Source organism: Oncorhynchus tshawytscha, linkage group LG06 (genome assembly GCF_018296145.1).
Source record: "Oncorhynchus tshawytscha isolate Ot180627B linkage group LG06, Otsh_v2.0, whole genome shotgun sequence".
Lineage (NCBI taxonomy): Eukaryota > Metazoa > Chordata > Actinopteri > Salmoniformes > Salmonidae > Oncorhynchus > Oncorhynchus tshawytscha.
The window spans coordinates 66,719,969-66,736,825 of NC_056434.1; the positions used below are offsets into that span (position 1 = coordinate 66,719,969).

The window sequence follows — 16,857 nt, forward strand, 5'->3', positions numbered from 1 at the left end:
GAGCCAAATATTTATCAAATACAAAAGCATGAATCATTTAATAAAAAAATGTAACATACAAATTGCCATATTCTGTTCAAGAATATGATTAAACAATGATTGCAGAATAAAGTCTGCAATAGACAATTGATTTTGCATGCAGTTCAAAATGAGAAAAAAAAAACTCGCTCCATTCATACATTTCAAATTCAGAGACATAGACTACACAATGGCTTTGAATGGTACAGTGATTCGTATGTGTGTAAAGCCAAGAATAGATTATACTGTAGCTAATTTGAGTCATACAATCATTTTTATACAGCAATATGATTCATTGCAAATTAATTGTAGCAATGAAGGACATGACAGAGATCGGTTTATTGATAATTATGTTTCAACTTCTTATTGATGATGTTAAGAATATACTGCTTTATTTCCCTGGTGGTGAATGAAAAATGCATGGGCTTCTGTGACTTACTGTGGCAGAATCATACATTACTGTGCTATAAACAGGATACTAAGCTGTAAGTCCTGATTAATGCTAATGTGGAGATTGTGTAGTGATTAATGCATTGCAGTATTACAGATCATAAGGAAGCAAAGCGCAGTGAGATCAAACGTAGAACATGTTTGTGGAAATGAACACATTTCATACGGTACAAAAGAGGGTGCCGAATAATAGCAGTAGCACAAGAACTGAACATTATTTGTGGCTGTGTCAAGATATACGAATGTTATTAGATTGTGGATTTGCAACTGAATTGTGGCAGACAAAACAAACAGTAAACGCTCACTTGGTAGAAATACAATAACATATTACTTCAGTAATGAAATGCATGCAGGAACTGTATTTGATGACATAAAACAAGCCTAAATAATTGTAATTTAATGAAGCCATAAATAAAGAATACGGATCAAACTAAAACTGAAAAGGCTGAGGACAACGAACAAAATGGAAGGTGTTATGCTTGCTTACATATTAAGCAGTCAATCTGCCGCTCACTGCACTTGTCCACTTCTTTTACATTTTCAGACATTTTTACCACCTTTTTCCATTGAGAGCTTTGAAAAAAACTGAAAGCCATCATGCCTGCTCGGTTTAAGAATTTCAGGAGTTTTGGGAAAGCCACTTAAGTGACGCTGCAGTGCTGATATTTCCGAGTAGATGAGGCAATTCTACCCTACATTCCTTTTTGACCATGGGGAGAGGCCCTGGACTAACTCACAAACACACTGTCCTACAGCTGGATACGATCAACACACACATACACACACTTTACAGTTGCAATGAATGTTAACTAACACACAAAATACACAGCTGCATATTCCAAAAAGTAGACATTAATCATGATCATGCAACCAGTATCAATCACTTGCTGGAAACACCCATTATAAAGGTCTGGTATTGACTAATAGAGGGCAGGTATATCAGGGATGGATCCTATAGTCAAAGAGGGCTTTGGCCATCAGTTGTCCCATACACAGCAATGTAGTTCACTCCATGTACTCCATGATGCACGATCATTGGTTTAAAACAAAATATGACAAATACACAAAGTACAACTGTATTAATTCTTTAAAAATATATTTCATATGGCCTTATAATTCTAGCCTGTCATTATACGTATAAATTGATCAACATAACTGAAATGATTATAGGATTATAGAGTACAAGAAAGTTGAAGAAGTAACACCTTATTTTACAGTCATAATTCAGCTGTTTACCTGGTATTTATTAAGAAATTACATTATGCAGTAACAATGGATAGGCTACTTAACGAAACAACAACACATTTACACTTCAACCAATTCAAAGCCATGTTCATATTGCTAACATTGTGCTTGTTTGAAAGACAAAGACAACAAATAATATTGTATAATGATCAGGCAACTGTATAACCTAATTTCTGCAAATACCAGGTAAATAGTAGAGTGCAATAAAGTATCATCCAAATGAGTAAGTGCTTGTGTAATGTGGTAAGAGGTCAACGATGATGAATCATTCACAACAGAAACTTGATGAGGTGGTACATTTGAACCTTTTGCCACTGATTCTTCCCTTGCAAAGAGATAAAGGGGTTGCATAACTGCTAAAAGCGATTCATAACCATCGCTATCAATATAAACGGTTGATATAAGCATCACTGTTATGAGACACAGGCAGGCTAGTGAATCTATACCAGCAAATTCATATTTTTGAAACCAATACATTTTTCTTGAATTAGGCCTATTCCTCAAATGATCAGGTATGAATGAATATGCCAAAGTTTTCCTCTAGGAGAAAAGTGCTAAAAGAAGTGCTCACTTCTTTGAATCTAGCTATAGTCTTAGTTCATAGTTAGAACTGGACTATATTTGATTGAAAAATGACAATTAATTCAACTGCTAAAAATGTTATCACCTAAAAGCAGGAAGATAAGGTGAACTATTGCACAGTCCTCTAAAAGCATGTTGCTAATGGACTCGTGCATGGCTGCAGGAAGATTTTTCCGGGTGGGGGTGCTGAGAAAGAAAACATATCCCGCATTAACGACTATTTTTCTCCACTCATACAGGAGTCATTAAGGTCCAGTGCACTAGTTTGGTGATTTTATTTATATTGTTATGTATGTATGTATGTATGTATGTATGTATGTATGTATGTATGTATGTATGTATGTATGTATGTATGTATGTATGTATGTATGTATGTGTATGTATGTATATGTGTATTTAATTATGATTTATCAGGGGGTGCTGCAGCACCCTCAACACCCCTACTTCCGGTGGCTATGAGCTTCTTGTTCACTCCATGCTTTCAACCTAAACCTTTTTTGAGGCAGTCAGATAAATCCAGGTCCTCTTGAGTCATATTTTTCAAGTTGATGATCTTAAAAAGTTGTTCGCTATGACTCCACTCACTTTCAAAAAGAAGAGAAAAGAAATGCGGTCAGAGTTTGTTATTCGCAGGCGGACACGCTGCTGATTTTGGCGGTGTTCTCAGTCCATGGCTGGAGGTTCTGAAGCGCGAACAGGGAGCTGTTATGCAGGCACAGCGGGTCCGGGTTTGCCGGTTGGTTTATCGTTTTCTGAAAAGCCTCCTGTTGGAGTTGCATGAGGATCCGGTTGGCCTGCTGTCGCTCTGCTTCTCTCTCCTCAGCTGTCTGCCGCCTGGAACACCGGAGACACAAGAGAGACACTGAGGAATCAGTGGGAAATTATATCCAAAATAGGCTGCGTCATAATAGATCTTAAGAAGCCTATGCACATTACATTTTGATACAAAGTGAATGTCTTCTGGATTAATTTAAACAGGTTTATCAAGTATGATTATAGACTATAACAAATTGCGAGACAACATTTGCCTAATGTAGGCTAAATTGCTTGGCTAAGGATTATTAACCGATAGGCTAAAAGCTGATATCCAAATGCAAATTTCCCACAAATAGTATAACATTTTCACAGCCAACAATAGCTTATGTGAAAATAAATAACGTTTTGTCAATTCATTTAGTCTTCCTCTGATGTGGCATAAATGTTTCTTCAAAATGCTCTGTTATGTTCTCTCATTGACTTCATACTTACTCTTAGGCCTATATACATAATATTTGTATTCCTTGATTGTATATATATTTTTTTTTTCTAAAATCCAATCTTCAGAGATGTATTTAACTTCTTCAGTAGATAGACCAAGGAAAATATCCTCTATCTCAATGCGTAACATTTGTGGCCAAACAGGCCTTCTACATTTATGTACGATATGTTTAATCTGAAAATAGCTTTAAAGACATTTTTTTTAAATGACTGAAATGACATTATTTCGTAAGATTAAAGAAGCGTTTCACTTTAAAAGAGTGGACGTGTGAGGGAAATCATTATCCTGTAGGTTAGGATAGGATATAGGATATAGTTAAGTTGCCACTGAATTTTACTTTAATTTTAAACCACTCATTATATGAATCACCATAGTTTCCTTGACTGTTGCAAGACAATATTAATTCAATGAATTGTAAAGGTTTGCAATCGAAAACTTAAATAAAAAATCTAATTGACCACCTGGAGTAGACTGTAAAAGGTTCATTTGAAGCAGGGAGATTGGATTTTTGTATATAGTTTTAACAAATGCGCACAATTATTTATCCCATATTCAAGACCGAGTACGTTCAATCTATCCGTCTCCCAATCTCTTTTTGGTCGGTTTGTATAGCCTTCTTGGAGTGTAAATAAATAGCTCATGTTATACATAAAAGCATCAATTTAGCTAAAACACACACACAAACAAATCATGGAGAGGACACTTTATACCTTAAATGTAATCTACAAATTATCATCAGTAATCTCACCTCCATTTTGTTCTTCTGTTCTGGAACCATGTTTTGACTTGTGCGTCAGTCATCTTGAGGGCCTTGGCCAAAGCCGCTCGCTCTGCGGAAGCCAGGTACTTCTGTCGGTGAAAGCGTTTCTCCAGCTCGCAGATCTGCAGGCGAGTAAAAGACGTCCGGGGCTTTTTCTTCTTGGGGGGCGTCCGGTTCTGGTACGGGTGACCTACACGACGTGTTACAGTGAGGGGTGAGAGCGCCACTGGATTGGGAGACGGATAGATAAGGGCGAAAGCATGCAGCAAAATCAGCAAAATAGCAACAACAGAGCAGCGAAGCAAGTTCATGCAACGTCAGACAGAGAGAGGGAGATTGCAGGTTTAAAATAAAGAACTGCAATTCAAATGCTAGGCTAAACCAAACATCCCATTGTTAATAATGCACTCTGATACAGCCCTGGATGAAATAGCATATTGATTAGGCACCCACTGTCCTGTCCAAAAACAAGATGATGCAGGTGGGAGGAAAACACTTAATGTTACGTTTATACCACACAGATTCTGGCAGATGCATTATCCAGCTATTAGCCTGCAGGATCATTTAGTGTATAAAACGACAACATACAATTAAAAAGCCCCAAATACTATAGCCTAGTTATTGTTAAGTGAACTTTTAAAATGTGAGATTGAAGGATAAATGTTCCTTTTAAATCACCGAGAGATGAGAAACAAGGATGCATACGGTGTTTTATTTGTTGTAGCCATTTTTGTAATAATGGGTGGGGGGGCTACATTTCGACTATTTCGATAACATGCAGATGTGTTGAGCTATATTTTGATTATCTTTAAATCAACGTTGATTGTAGGTGCTTCTTGTGATATATATATATAGACTAGTAAAATAAGTCAAATGCATAGGTGTTTATCGACTAAAATGGTATAATGAAATTACGCAGCGTGTTAAGAAGAAGCCGTAGTAGACAGCAGTAGACTGATTTATTATCGATTATTTTCTAAGCTGAGTCCGTCAGAAGACAATAACTAAGCCTAAGTGCATTCAATGACCCTTTCCATCAGAAACAAATTGCACGATCGTGATTTTCTCATGACAAGCATGGCAACACACGCACAAACACACACGCACACACACACACACACGCACACACACACACACACACAACATTGTATGTGCATTATAGAGATGGTCTACCGGTGAACCTGTCTTTGGTGTATCTTCTGTTACTCTCCATCCAGGGGAATGTAAATCCCGTCAGGTTGTTAATCGAGCCTGGCATCGTGGACATGCCGTAGGGGATGGACGAGTGTCCACTGTTCAGAGGCCGGTGCGCGGGCACACGGATGACTCCAGCTGCGTTAACGTTATTCCCACTGACGTTCATCCCCACGTTCATGTTATAGGTGCCGCTCAGATTGGCGACCCCACATGCGTTGCCGTTATATCCAGAGTTGTCGCCGGTGAAGTTACTAGTCATGGTGTTGTAGGCAGTGCTGACGATGCAGCCGAGGCCATAGTCCGGCTCGGGCATCCGATCGCCGAGCATGCAGCTTTGGTCCACATTGTTAAGGATTTGGTCGATCCCGAAGCTGATGGGCTCCGCGTGAATGTGCTGGAGATGCGCTCCAATATGATCCATGGCCCCCGCGAGCCCCCCGCGAGGTACAGAGGTGCTCCACGCAGCGCGCCTTATCTTGGTCCTTTAAAACGTCTTCAGCTCTCGCTCCAGTCGTTATCTAATACGTGTTGTGTGTGGGTGTGTGTGCGTGTGTGTGCGTGTTTGTGAGAGTGTAAGTGTGTGAGAGTGAGGCTATACTAAAAGCGATTGTCTGTTTTTTTCTTCTTCCCTTTTGGCTCGGGCAGCCTTGCCGACTGGAGTGCAGCATCAATCAAAGTGCCAAATAGGCAGCACGAGATTAAGCCCCATTTTTAGGCCTCGAGACTCAATTGGCTGAAGACACCACCGCGAGGCCACAAGCTCATTCAGTGAAAACTGAGCGGAGGGTCGCATGATCCTCTGGACTTGTGGCAAACATCATAAACACCAGGCGGAGTCTTATGAAAGTAAGGCAATGTTTATATTCTGTATTTTATTAATTTCTCCTCATGGCACATATTTAGAACATCAATTACAAAAACTGTTTTACGTTACACACACTAACCTAATGTCAATAGGTGCGTGGTCAGATCCGAGCAAGCAGTGAAAGTGTTAAAATGGCCTAATAAATGCGGAGGAAAGTGTCTTCTTCCATCCCTCGTAAGGCCTCTGTGTTCAACTTATTTCAGGTAGGCCTAATCAAATGTCTCCATTTAACAGTGTTTCTTGGCAACACAATTGAACTGATTTGATTTGATTTGAACTGGAGAAAAATCTACGTGCTCGAGCAAATTATCTTAATCAAAGTGGATTCACAATGCCTTCAGAAAGTCAAAGTGGAAGAAACATTTGTAAAAAAAAATGTATGTATCTTGTTTAGATAGCCTAAGTATTCAACCATCTGAGTCAATGCATGTTTAAAATCACCTTTAGCGGGGATTCAACTGTGAGTCTTTCTGGATAAGTCTCTAAGAGCTTTGCACACCTGGATTGTACAATATTTGCACATGATTGTTTTTAAAATTCTTCAAGCTCTGTCAAGTTGGTTGTTAATCATTGCTAGGCAGCCATTTTCAAGTCGTGCCATAGATTTTCCAGAAGATTTAAGTCAAAACTGTAACTAGGCCACTCAGGAACATTCAATGTTGTCTTGGTAAGCAATTCCAGTGTATATTTGGCCTTGTGTTTTGCGTTATTGTCCTGCTGAAAGGTGAATTTGTCTCCCAGTGTCTGTTGGAAAGCAGACTGAACCAGGTTTTCCTCTGCCTGTGTTTTTTTATCCTAAAAAACTCCCCAGTCCTTGCCAATGTAACAGTATAGTTTCCGTCCCTCTCCTCGCCCCTACCTGGGCTCGAACCAGCTACCCTCGAAGCATAGTTACCCATCACAAAAGCCACTGTCCTTGCAGAGCAAGGGGAACAACTACTTCAAGATCTCAGAGCGAGTGATGTCACTGATTGAAACGCTATTAGCGCCACCACCGCTAACTAGCTAGCCATTTCACATCGGTTACACCAATGACAAGCATACCCATGACGTGATGCAGCCACCACCATGCTTAAAAATATGACGAGTGGTACTCAGTGGTGAGTTGCCCTAAACATAAGGTTTTGTATTCAGGACATAAAGTTAATTTCTTTGGCACATTTTTTGCAGTTTTACTTTAGCGCCTTATTGCAAACAGGGTGCATGTTTTGGAATATTTTTTATTCTGTACAGGTTTCCTTCATTTCACTCTGTCATTTAGGTTAGTATTGTGCAGTAACTACGATGTTTTTGATCCATCCTTAGTTTTCCTTTATCACAGCCATTAAATGCTGTAACTGTTTTAAAGTCACAATTGGCCTCATGGTGAAATCCCTGAGCCGTTTCCTTCCCCTCTAGAAACTGAGTTAGGAAGGATGCCTGTGTCTTTGTAGTGACTGGGTGTATTGATACACCATCCAAAGTGTAATGAATAACTTCACCATGCTCAAAGGGATATTCAATGTCTGTTTTTTTTTACCCGTCTATAGGTGCCCTTCTTTGCGAGGCATTGGAAAACCTCCCTGGTCTTTGTGGTTGAATCTGTGTTTGAAATGTACTGCTCGACTGAGGGACCTTACAGATAATTGTATTGGGTACAGAGATGATGTGGTCATTCAAAAATGCAACGTATTATTAGATTTGTTAAGCAAATGTGTACTCTTGAGCTTATTTATGCCTTCCATAACAAAGGGGTTGAATAGTTATTGACTCAAGACATTTCAGCTTTTCATTTTAAATTAATTTGAACTTGTAACCTTTCGGTTACTAGTCCAACGCTCTAACCACTAGGCTACCCTGTCGCCCCAAATGATGGGGTAATGTGTGTAGGCCAGTGACACAAAATCTCAATTGAATATATTTGAAATTCAGGCTTTTAACACAACAACATGTGGAAACAGTCAAAGGGTGTGAATACTTCCTGAAGACACTGTAAACAAAACACCCCAAACTTCGATTTTATGCCCAATAAAACTCCATTGGTTATAGTTGATTTAAAACATCAACAAAATGTTAACTTTGTCAACACGAATAAAGTAAGTCGATTAATACTAAGCCTTTGGATAACTGCATATCATAATGAATGATTAATCGACCTGCAATGTGCTCATCTTTTAATATATAAAGCATATTACTGATAGGCCAATATGTCCATGCGTAATTCCAATTGAATTATGGACTCTTCTCTCGATTGTACATTTCTTAGTAGCCTAGCCTATTATTTAATTAAAATCAAATAGTTCCAAGCAGATCCATGTCCTGTACAGCCGGTCCTGTGAGGGGGAGTTTATTAGGCTTTCAAAAAGTGAGCTCAAATAGACCAATTAATGATAAGCATATCAGCTGCACAACTCCTATAATGAGCTCCTTCATCGAAATAGACTTGATATTTAATGTCCCACGACATAATTTATTTAGGCCTATGTTCGTATAGTGGCATCACTACAAAACGTTTTTTTTTAAATTAGCCATTGACTGGCTGTGCATGTGTCATGACTTTATTTTCAGAAATATTCATGTTATGGACACACGCCTGGCATGTAGGCATATGCCCCTCAAATATTTCGTGAAATTAAGTTAAACGAAAGAGTATAAACCATTGGACTACAAACTCGTTATTTTTAATGCAACCTATTTATCCATTGTCTTATTCAGTCCAGCCTAATGGGACGTCATTAATGATCAATGGCTTGGTATTATGTAGGCTATACTATAATATTCAAGTTCAAATGAATAAATATTGGCTACCTGTATCATATCTAAATAAAAGCTAAATAAATTATCAAAGCCCGTTTTTTTATGCGTTTTTAATTTATTTACCCAATTCAGTTAATAATTTCAACAGACAAAAAGGCTAACTTCAAAACAATTACATGAAAATGAAAACATATGGGTCATTGTTTTTCTCTCCTCTCGAAATCTTCAGGGATGTGATTATTTAACAGAGTCCATTAAAGTATTAATATTTGATATGGGTTTCCAGATTCTCACTGGCCAATTGACCGAAATTAAAGTTTAATAGCTCGCGGGGCTCCCACTTGTGTGGTATAGGCTACTAACCAACTCGTTAAAATCTGGATTAATAACGACCTTTGCAGACTACTAATGCAGTCACGGAGGACTGCAAGCTTTTTTTGTTATATTTATAAATATATAGATATATTTAATTTCCGGTAACACAGACAAGAAAGAACATGGACAAAATACACACTATAAAACCCCCAGCCATCCCCATCCTCCACCCACACACGATATATGTTTTTTTCACGAACAGTAAGGTCATTGAGAAATGTAGTTGGTCAAAAGGATTCTATGTCGACAAAAGAAATAGAATCCAGATTCCAGAATGAGGACACCTCTGGGCATTCCCAAACCAAATGCAAAAAAAGGGCCTTGGGCACCATGGAAGCAGAGCAAACCGTTTGGACAGGGAATTCTTTTCAATTGATATATATATATATATATATATATATATATATATATATATTTGCTATATAGCATATACATATATATGCTACATGTATATGCTATATATAACCATATCGTTAAAAAGATGAGGATAGAGGTTAGTTTGCAGCTGTCAACATATCATTTGGAGGCCTGCAATCCTTAATTTTTTTCTTCTGAGAAACGGAGATGGAGCACGAGCCTATCTATAGTCTACATGCACGCAAGTTTCTCTTTGGAAAAGGTATCTGTGATTAGACTTATTTCAATTCATCTAAATGGTGGAGTAAGTGATTGGCTGTTCTCGTGCAGTGTGGGTCATGGGTCGTATGTGTGTGTGCCTGTGTGTGTGTGTGTGTGTGTGTCCGTCCTAGATACTCAAATCCAACCCGCCGTGGTAACACAGAGTAAAACTGTCAGCAGCTTCTTATCAAACTCTGATTATTGAGCCACCACCTCCAATAGCAGCTAGGGTTTTGGTGTGGTTTGGAAAAAGTTATTTTCAGAGAGATTTAGCCTATTGATTTTCATACCCTTTTAAGTCTGCCTGTAGATCTATGTATAGGCATAGCTCATCCCTGTGTTGTATGCTACATTAGCCCATCGTAATAAATTAGGCCATATGGGGTATTGAGGCCTATTTTCTATATTATGTCGTTCTAAATGGTGCTGCTTTATTGTGTAAGGACAGTCTCATGGTGGTATGTGGTCCGTTTGTTGTGTTTCTTTTCCCCTGTGGTTGTATCAGAGTGTATCATCTTTCTGGGTCTACCTGCTCAGTCCTTGACCCCTGACCCCGACCTATCTGGCGCCAATTCCATCATCTCGTCTCCTCGGCGCACGCACTTAACAAGAAGGACCGCCCGAGCCAAGCACGCGTGGCCATGAACGATGACAGTTTGGATAGGTCCTCTCTTCCTGCGTTCCATTAAAATGAAACCATCACTCTCTCCCCAATCTCTTCTGTTCAGCACCGCCAACTGTGGAGTAAATGAGGACATACATTGATTGTATCAATATGAATAACAGAGCACAGCAGCCCCATTCTCAAAGGAGCCAGATAAAACTTTGGGCATGTTGTATTGACACACAGAACAGCCGTCAAATACAACCAACTCCTCGAGCCAAACTTATGTCAGCGCCGACATGCTTGTGCACCCGGATATCCACTGGAGCCCAAATAGGACTTCTCTATTGAACTCCAAACAGAAGGACAATTATTTTATACACAGATCACGTAACCAAGCTCAGAAAATGCCATACATATTTATCATACTTTCACTGCATTTAATTGGTTTGTAGAGTAAAACATTATGTGTCGGCCTAATGGGATTCATAATTGATTTACCGCCTTCACTTGGGTGAATTAGACCTAACAGATTCCTTGGTCTAGGTCTACATTTGTAAACTGATATGAGTTGAGTGTCCATGTGATCGAAGCCGGTCAAATAAGCACTATTTCATACAGTGAATGACTTAGGCTGACGTAGGCTACTCTGCTCCACCCATGAGGGAGCTGAAGCCATCTCTGGTCTGAAATAACAGTTATCACTGAGACGTGAGCGATCATCCTGTTTGTTTAGTAACACAGGGAAATGGCTGCCACCACAGGGATCTAATGCGGCACAAACACCGCTAGCCCCACAACCCCTCAACTTCCTACAGAGTACACACACACACACAGTCTCTGAACAAAAACATACGAAACAGATGGGATTCACACACAGGAAAAATGTGAGGGAAAACATGTTTGAGTTCACTCCGCAGCGGGCAGACTGATCCATCAGAGCTAGACGCACTTTAGTGACACATCTCGTAATGTGAGGCAGTAAACACAGAACATGTTGCCTTGAATACTGTCTAATGGTCTAGTTGACAAGGAACTCTTTCAGGGTGTAATCATTCTCATAGCGCACATAATGAAATCTAGCTGAATTTTGAGTTTATAAACACAAGGAGAAAAGTGCCCGAGCCGAGAGCACATAGCCCGTGGCTACAAGATGTGTTGTTATGTATGTAGAGTTGTTACAGTCCAGGCCATAGGTGTAGCCACATGAAAGTGTTGACAGACACAATGACCTCATACAGTTGTCAACACACACACACAGACACAGACACAGACACACACACACACACACACACACACACACACACACACACACACACACACAGACACACACACAGACACACACACACACATACACACAGACCATAATCTCATAGCGATGGAACAAACAGATTCCGGACCAGAGTTTCAGGGCTGGACAACAGAGTTCCGTGTTCCGTGTCTTGCAGGACACAAGGTTGACTGTTTCCTCAGCCTTGTGTGAGTGAGAGGTCCCTATCAGCATGCTTATCCTCTGAACATCAGCGACTTCCAGAAAATACCATTTCAATTGATGGATGGGACGCAGTCAGAGAGAGAGAGAGAGGGCGAGAGAGAGAGAGAGAGAGAGAGAAAGATAGAGAGAGAGAGGGAGAAAGAGAGAAATTAAGAGGGAGAGCAAGACAAACAGCCAGACGGATGGAAAGTAACCATGGACACATCTAGTTGCACCTTATTTTAATGACAGCCATTCATGCTAACTTAAGGTTGGATCCACGGACCCCCTGCCTTTCCCATGTAAGGCCTCCTGTCACAGGTTCAGTGTGTTTAACCCCTCAGAGGGGATTGATGGTCAGGGTGAGAGGAGTGACTCAGGAATAGAAGGCAAAGATTGGGGGAAAGGACACGGAATGTTTGGCCTGAATGCTTGGAACGGAAACAGGGACGTCACGATTTGACGGGGACACTATCAAATATGAAAAAGGGCTTATTCTGAACCTCGACGTTGTATGGCGGATGTTAGCTATCCACTGCACCGTGTGAATTCATCCTGAGGGGAAGACAAAGGCATGGATCCATCAATCAATCCCATGACCCATCTGTCAAATAATCTGCAGTCAAGAGGAGTCATTCAAACATTCAAAAATGAAACCTGAACTTTATCGATACATGTTTTGAATTCATATTCTCCTCGTTCAAAGTGTATGGCTGCCCCAATGCCTCAGTTTGTTGACACATGGTACAGGCAACACAAAGGCTGTGGGCCTCAGTTGAACCCTATTTCATTTTGTAAAAAATGTGTATAACCTCTGCCTTTGATTTCTAAAGCATTGTGCAGGAGCTACTTGAGGCACCCATGGTTCTAAACAGGCCATCCGGTGATAGTGGGCTTCACCGGTGGGTAGTGACTTAGAGAGCAGGGAACTATGGGACCATGCTACATGGTGCTGTGTCTTCCTAGCTAATTGCTCGATTCAACTCCTATGAAGGATCTGTCCAAATTGAACAAAATGATGTATGGTCATAATTTCTTTATTCTGCTGACATTCCAGAGAGCATTTCAGACACCAGTGGCACCGATGAGACATAGCACTGATGATATTACACTTTTCTAAGTGGTAACGAATGAGGGCAACATGTGCCGTGAGTGCGTTCAGAGATAGACACAACAGCAGAGCCACATCATATAATCTGGGACACAATCTGTTACTACACCCCGTGTGAATACTACCATTTAACACCAAGAGCAATCATTGAGCTCAGTGTGGATATCATCGTTAATGTACTGCACAACCTATTAACAGGCTGTGTGAATGCTATCAGCTGCCCAAGTGTAATGCTGAGGTGTGGTTTGGCAGAGCATACTTTTGAGGACATACACAGCCTCTGTGCTTGTTAATGGAGCATGGGGCTTGGAGGTAGTTTGGAGGTGTCTGGATGCCTGTAGTAGCTGCTGTGATCACTTAAGGGGTTTAGGCTGTAGATTTATAGCCCCGCCTCCCCCATCCCGCATGCACTTCATGCACTGAACACATGCACACACGTCCTGTTCCAGGCCAGCAGGTGGTCTCTGTCCGGCCAAACGGTAGCCTCTGTCAGCCCCATTGCATCGTGGGTGCCTCTCCTCTCGTCCCATTGCACGGTGGGTTGAGTGTGAGCTTCCTGTCGTCTGTGTTTGAATTGGGAAGTAGGACGAGTGGGGCATTCCCGCTTCCCTTTCCCATCCCACATGGCCAGCTGGTAGACGTTGACTCCTCACAGACAGATGGGATCGTCTCACTGTCTACTGAGCCCTATACTATGAATCTGGTTTGAGGGGTTAGCGAGGTAACTTTGGTCAACTGAGTTCAACTCGGAATAACCAGTGACACAAAAGTGGCTCACCTTTTAGACAGGTGAATTTGGCAAATAATCTTTCACAACTAACCTGCTCTGGGGCAGGTTAACTCAGGACCAGTGACAATCCGTCATTCAGGGCAGATGGTTGCAGAGTCCCACCTGTTTTGAGACCCACATTTTTAACAATAAAATAAAAAAATAACAAAAAAATTAACCTGATTATTTTGGGGGCTTGCCTGTTTTGAATGTTATTTTGGCAATAATACGTGCAACATATCAGTTTGCAAACAAAGTTAAAAAAACAACAACAAATCATTGAGTTAATAAAACCGCATACACACATTGTCTCTTATTTTGCTTTCTTGAGTAAGGCAGCTCCAAAATGCAGGTGTTTCAGCCTAGCTCAGTGCTTTCTGTGGTGGTGGGGCTGCCAGTGGAAAATACGGAGCGTAGGGGTTGGTAATGTTCTCTAGTTGCGCCATGACTGGCTCAGTGTTCTGTCACTCATGGGGACACTACATCACCGCCAAGTCTAAGGGTAGAACAAAAAAATTAAAGCCCGCTGGGTGCTGCCATAAAGTTACATTAGAAGTGCTCATCCAAGAAGGCTCAAGTTCATTGGCCAAAGATAAAATGACGTCAAATCACGTTATATCTACAGTAGCTTTGATTGGACTGATCAAATCTTAGCTAGCAGTCATCATTGTGTATCAAGTCACCAATCTACTGGCAAATTATTTTGAATCCTTTTCATATGAACAGAAATAATGAAGAGAGATTATTGATAAAACGTATGGTGCTCATCGGCCATTGGACATAAACATTACACAACAAGTTGGAAATCGCAATTCAACAATGAGTGTTTTGGAAGGAATCAGTGGGATTAAGGGTCTCTTTTCCAAGCGTAAAATGATAAACATTCAACATTGGCCATGCTGTCAATGAAGCATGATTTGTGCCGTGCTCAAAACAACTGTTAACTCGGAACTGTGACATCTGACTTCAGTGTGTTCAAGACAACTGGGAACTCAGGAAAAAACAAGCTCCCGACTGGGAAAATACATTTTGAATGGTCATCCAAATTGGAATTGTAAATCGAGAACTCTTTCTAGAGCTACGACCTGAAGATCACTGACGTCATCATTATTCAACCTTGTTTTTTTTCAGAGTTCCCAGTTGCCTTGAAAGCACCATAAATCCAGAGAATGCCAGACTTTGATGACAAAATTTGCCCACTAAGGACCGCCGCGCCACCTTCCTGTCGAAGACAGCCCAGCACAACAATTCGAGTCTAAAAATGTCTTGTATGCTGTTGCATTATGTAATATGCCAGGGAGACATGTTTTCTGTAGCTAAGAAAGTAATACAAAGTGTATGTTGTGTAGTACGCTGTTAGTAGCCCAGTATTGTCTCAGCAAAGATTTAGAATTTCAACCAGCCATGTGCAACTTGAACACACTGTTAAAAGCCCAGCGCGATCAGGTTAGAGTAAGATCAATATCCACCTTCGTAACATGGATGAAACCATGTTCAAGGACCTGATTCTTCTTGTTTATACGCTGCATTGTAACCCTGCGCAGGATGTTTCAGCAGAGTTTCAGCCATACTGTGTATTTATGAACCCTAGTGTTGTAAGAGGAGGCAATAACCCTTCATTAAGCCCTGACTAGTGGGCCTGGTCTATAGCGCAGCAGAGAGCAGAGAGGGACATATAACAAACTAGACAGGCCCTTTAATGGAAACCTAGGACTATTCCACCAAAACTGTAGAGCAATTCAGATTCAGGTTTTCTTTTTGTTTCTCACTGTAAACATTGTTTTGTGGCGTACATGAATCTTTGAGAGAGCACACAAATAACCAGACTGCAGATCTTTCAGCCAGCCATCACACACATAAACAGAGAGGCACACAAAAAGACTGACCTGTCATCACAGTGATTTGGACAGGTATGATGTCGAACTGTTCACTGGTTTGTCGTCGTTGCCCAGCCATCCTAGTTACGCAGCAACTTACCCCAAAACAAACAGGCCTCCAGCCACAACACACACACACACAGACTGCCTGGTGCCTATGCTGCCCCAGGGGCCCATGGCTAGCGTAATGACCTGCACTGATAGGGCTGTTGTGTCTCTCTAGTCACACTTAGTGGGAGGAGGAGCTGCAACAATTGATCCATACCTCAGCCCTCAGCCTCCCTTATCCTAAACACTACAACAGACATGTCTGAGTCCAGTTCAGATCCACTCCCTCACTTCATTAAACCACTGCTGTCTGCCTTCCTCTGTCTGTCTGTCATCTCGCTCTGTTTTAGGAAGCCATAACCCAGAGAGTCATTGAGTAGTCATAAAAACAGAATTAGAACTGTGGTCCTATGGGATGGGTGAGGTTCTCTCACTTTGGGTTTCTCTGTGTAAGAGACTAGTGTGGCTAAGGCTTTGTCTGTCTGTCTGTCTGTCTGTCTGTCTGTCTGTCTGTCTGTCTGTCTGTCTGTCTGTCTGTCTGTCTGTCTGTCTGTCTGTCTGTCTGTCTGTCTGTCTGTCTGTCTGTCTGTCTGTCTGTCTGTCTGTCTGTCTGTCTGTCTGTCTGTCTGTCTGTCTGTCTGTCTGTCTGTCTGTCTGTCTGTCAATATGCATGTGTTTGTAAGTTAGAGAGTGAAAGAGGAGCAGAATGACAAAGAGAAAGAGACAGTAGAAAGTGCGTGCAGACAGAGAGCTAGTCTGTGCTTTGCTGCGGTCCCTCTGGCTGTGCTGGAGCATGACATGACAGACAGCTCTCTCTGTGGGGTCAGAGGTCAGCTCTAATTGGGTTAATGGACCTGGGGAACCAAAACA

General features: G+C 41.0%; 1 protein-coding gene across 2 annotated transcripts; it reads right to left on the reverse strand.

Moving 5' to 3' along the window:
* Window positions 1–23: 23 nt before the first annotated feature.
* On the reverse strand, window positions 24–6,155 carry tlx1 (T cell leukemia homeobox 1). Of its 2 annotated transcripts, none has more exons than XM_024424649.2 (3): window positions 5,487–6,155; window positions 4,302–4,539; window positions 24–3,129 (listed from the first exon to the last, which is right to left on the reverse strand). In XM_024424649.2, the coding sequence occupies exons 1-3, from the start codon at window positions 5,929–5,931 to the stop codon at window positions 2,919–2,921; spliced, it is 894 nt and encodes a 297-aa protein (XP_024280417.1). In that variant the 5' UTR covers window positions 5,932–6,155; the 3' UTR covers window positions 24–2,918. The 2 variants fall into 2 exon arrangements, with proteins under 2 accessions (XP_024280417.1, XP_024280419.1); XM_024424651.2 differs by having other exon boundaries at window positions 4,302–4,503; window positions 5,487–6,136.
* Between the last annotated feature and the right edge of the window lie 10,702 nt (window positions 6,156–16,857).